Source organism: Apaloderma vittatum, unplaced genomic scaffold (assembly GCF_000703405.1).
Source record: "Apaloderma vittatum isolate BGI_N311 unplaced genomic scaffold, ASM70340v1 scaffold29153, whole genome shotgun sequence".
NCBI lineage: Eukaryota > Metazoa > Chordata > Aves > Trogoniformes > Trogonidae > Apaloderma > Apaloderma vittatum.
In genome coordinates this window covers 627-4,832 of record NW_009707911.1, presented here as the reverse complement: position 1 = coordinate 4,832, position 4,206 = coordinate 627, and the positions used below count along the sequence as shown (strand labels likewise).

Below are 4,206 nucleotides of genomic sequence, written 5' to 3'. Positions count from 1 at the left end.
TCGGTTCAGCGTTACGAGGGGCAACATCACTGTCAAAGTAGGCCTGTCACAAAACACATCACAGGAATTACAGCCTCCACGCAAAATGAACGAAAACACACATGAACGCATCACCCTGTGATCTGCCTGCGGAAACCAGACAGATGTGAACAACCCATCACTTAGAAACACAGGGAAAGGACTCTGTGTTCTCCCCAGAGCAGAGAGGTGACTGCATCAACCTACAAACACTGTGGGCCTGCGCCTTCTCAGAGCCAGGCTCAAGAACTGGCGTCCCATAATCAAACTCGCTTCTTTATCCCAGGGCAACAACGTCACCCAACTCTTAAGTTCACATGCAAGATTTACTGCAAAGGATTCCCCAAAAAGAGAGCAAGTGCAAAGCCAGATGGGCGTCACTCTGCTTTGAAGAGCACTGCCTTCAGGATGTGTCTGGGGAAAACACTGATCGCTGTATGCAAATTAAGATGGGAAAGAACAGGTTAGTGACTGCTTGAAAACTAGGTTAGTCAGACTCAAACGCTCTCTGAAACACAGTGAGATTTGTGGCACCCACGACCCACAAGTTTAGAAACAGGACATTTGTCAACAGGCCAAACTCAGTGCGGCTGGGAGCAGGTGCCTGTGGCCCTGCCGGAGCTATGAATCCCATGACCAGAAGAACTGAAATGGGAAAGAGAAGGGCCAAAAAACTATTTCTGGACAGCGATGCAAGTTCTCATCTAGCCTTTGTGGGAGGATGAACAGCATCTGATGACACCTCTACTGAGCCACAGTGAACTGGACAATTTCATCTGTCTTGTACAACACTAGAGAGCCACGAAGGCCCAGGGCACCGTTCCAGCGTTCCCCGGCAATTTGTTTTCCTTCATCATCCAGCTCCAGTAAGTCATCAAATGAGATCATCTGTCAGCATCCAGCCCCACCAATCTAGGGCACCTCTCTGCTATTCCATCTGAAAACGCTCCCCCTTTCTTCAGTCACTTCCTTCCTGGCACTTCCGCGGAAACAAGAAAGCCCCCTCTTGCCATTCCCCATTTACCTGCTGAGCACTTCTCTCATGAATTAAGCACTGAGGAGAATGCAGTAACAGTGAAGGCACATTTAATGAAAGCGATAAGCTGGAGGGCTACAGTTGGAGACAAAGAGAATTTTCTCAATTTCTTTTTAGCAGGACAGATGCTTGTGCTCTCAAGGAGCAATACCTGTCAGGTGTTAGGTCAGGAATTCCCTTACTCCTTCCAGCTCCAGGTTACTTCACCATTATGGGTTCAGGCACTCATTAGGACAGAACATCAGAAGGAGGAGGAATACCCTCCCCAGCATATCACAAAAATGTTCCCTTAATTTCTTCTGATCAGGACATTCTCTTTTGCTTAATGCTTCAGGATGCAAAAACCAGTAACATGCCTTAACCACAAGAACTCTTTCCTCTTCCCTACAAGCAGTTTTGAAATAAATTAAAAAATAAAAATTGGAACAGCTGAACTGTTGGAAACAGCATTAGCAACAAAACTCTTCTGTGGAACTTATGCATTGGGAGGTTCTAATAATGCAGAATAAAAAGTGAGTAATTCTGCTCAGCTCAGCGTATAGTAGGATCCGTTTGCTCTCACACAAAGGCCCCTATTTTGCTGGGTTTTCTGTGTGTCACAGCCAAGAAAGCTGAAGTGGGTGAGATGGGAGGGGTCTGCCTCATGTCAAGGCACCAATGGCAGCAGCAGCTCCGATGCTAACGATCAGCTTTTCTGCCCTATTAGCGTCAACTGAGTTTCTGAACAGCATTTTCCTGACTCAGGATTTTTAGAAGAAGGGAACTGGAAAGAGAAATCTTTCTTTCATTATATTGCAATTAAAGATTAGTTTTCAAATTATTCCTAAAATCCCAGACACAATAATCCACAAATTCCATAAGAGCTAAGCAGATCGAAAGGTATCTCTCCATGCTGAGGAAACAGGAAATAAAAATTGGGAAAACAAGAATGAATAGAAGTGATAAACTCTCCATGTTCAGAGCAGGAGTAGAACTGCAGACACAGGCAGGCCTTCCCTGCAAGACCAAATGCTACCTCAGGACCAGCACAGGAGCACCCATCTTGATCCCACCCTCCAACGTGAAACAAGGCTCTTTTTCCAAGATCTAATTCACGCTGAGCTTATGAGCATTCACGGAAAACAGTCCCCCTGACAACAGTGAAACTTCAGTCAAAATACACGCTTTCTGATGCCCGACAGACACATCCAGCACCCTCCAACCTGGCAGCACAGTGTGACCTGTTCGCGTCACACAAGTTCTACTGATCCGCAACCTGCACACACGAGGTTGGAGGAACTTTCCCTCTGTGTGTTGCATAGAACAGCTGCTGTATTGTCACACAAAAATAGCAGGAAAGGGATGCAAAGGCAGTGAAGTCCATCTCATCTTGCAGGCTTCAGTGCATCTGTGTGGTAGCCCTTGTGATTACTATAGTTATTTATTTATTGTAGAGACACACAGATATGCAGTAAATATATCAGTTATTTTATGCCAACTGAACTGGAACAATGGCAGGGAAATAAGCTACTAAAACAACACAAGTGAAATCAAAAAGCAGAGCTTTTGTCCAGTAAAATTAGAAGTAAGTTCTGGGCTACAAAACTTGACTTCCCTGAGTTTCTATCACAAGTGGAGCCTTATTTAAATAAACTGACAGAAAATAATGCGTTTTAGAGGGCTGTTTGCTCCTGAGCACACTACTATCACTTATTGGTGTACTTCCTGCCCTTTCCTCTTCAGAAGCTTGGGAACACGAAGCCGCTAAAGCCTATAAATGCTTGACTTGAAGTATCTGACTTCCTGCCTAAACGTATTTAAAGCCAGGGTACTTGCCAGACTGTACTTCACCTGTGCAAGTTTCATCGCCTGTCAGAAAATGGGTCGGCTGGAATAACTCGGCAGCTCGCTCAGGGCAGCTGCTCTCCTGGAGATGAGCAGAAACCTGCCCTTCAGAAACGAGGCTCTAGGAAATAAAGCAATGACACGCAGAACAGGAGAAATACAGGCTAGGAAAACACTACCCGTGCCTAGTGCAGTTGTCCTCAGCAGTTAACTTAGTTTATATCCTCACCCCAAATTCCTGTCTTTCCTCAAAGCTCAGCTGTCTCAAGGAGGAGTTTTTGACAAAGTCCACTTTTTCACATGTTAAGTTTCACGCAAACCAGAAAGAAGCAAGCACTGACAGGCAATGGAATTGCATGACAACAAAGAGCTCCATGTTAATAAAGAGAGCAACAAAACTCAAGCAACTGACAGTGGATACATCAGGACAAGGCTCCATCTGAAAAAATGAGGTCAGTGTAAACGGAACCCAAAGCATGCAGGAGGGAAAGCGAGTCACTGCGAGGGACGCGAGCACTGCCTCACCTTCCTCTTGTCCAATGAGGGTATGGCTACCCCATTGGAGCGGTTAAGGTCTGACACCAGCACCTTCAGAATGTTCTGAATCTAAAGGAGGCGAAAGAAAAGGGGAAAGAGACAACAGCTCAGAAAAGGACAGAGAGAAAATGTCAATCAAAGGCAGCCAAAGAAGCCGACATCCTCCAGCTCGTTAGGAGCACGCACCTCACAAGAGCAGCTCTGGACACACCCAGGGCTGCTCAAGAGCACTGCAGGATCAGACGCCGCTTCGGCACGCTGCCCGACTCCGGCTGCACCTTCGGGCAGAGGCAGGTGCTCACTGTTGTAGCACGTTTCGCAGATTGGCAAGACCGGCACCTACACCACTCAGCTATTCCACTGGCACAGCCCCTGCCCTGCTCTAGTCATGTTGTTCAGGAAACCAAAGGAGGTGCTAAATGATTTGGGAGAAAGAATGAGGCACTCACGTTCTCTGGAGGCTGCTGGTCATTGTCGGTGGGAGTCTCGGGTCTAGTGTCTTCTTTAGTTTTGCGTTTTTTCTTAGTTCCTGCACTTGCTCCAGGGCTATTCTTCTGCTGATATTCCTTCAACTGTGAAAAATCAAGAAGAATCTGAAGTCCAAACACAATATGCCTTCTAGGAGTATAATGTAAAAAAAAATCCAAAACAAACTCCTCTTGGTATAAAACCAGGTCAAGTGTAAGGACAAGAGAAACGCTCTTCAAAGAGTTTGTCCTTTTGGGCTGAGGAAAAATATCAAAACAATCCCGAGAAGCCTAAAGAACTAGTGTGGTGAGGTTATGACAAGA

General features: G+C 46.0%; 1 protein-coding gene across 1 annotated transcript in view; it reads right to left on the bottom strand.

The window, feature by feature from the left end:
• LOC104271648 (golgin subfamily A member 2-like) overlaps nt 1–3,987 on the bottom strand; it is a gene marked incomplete at its 5' end in the record, with an annotated part of 17,610 nt that extends 13,623 nt beyond the window's left edge. The window contains 4 exon segments of the mRNA XM_009866378.1: nt 1–2; nt 5–43; nt 3,404–3,484; nt 3,865–3,987. The exon segment at nt 1–2 is cut by the window's left edge and continues 106 nt beyond it. Of these exon segments, the coding sequence (XP_009864680.1) occupies nt 1–2; nt 5–43; nt 3,404–3,484; nt 3,865–3,987 (245 nt within the window).
• Between the last annotated feature and the right edge of the window lie 219 nt (nt 3,988–4,206).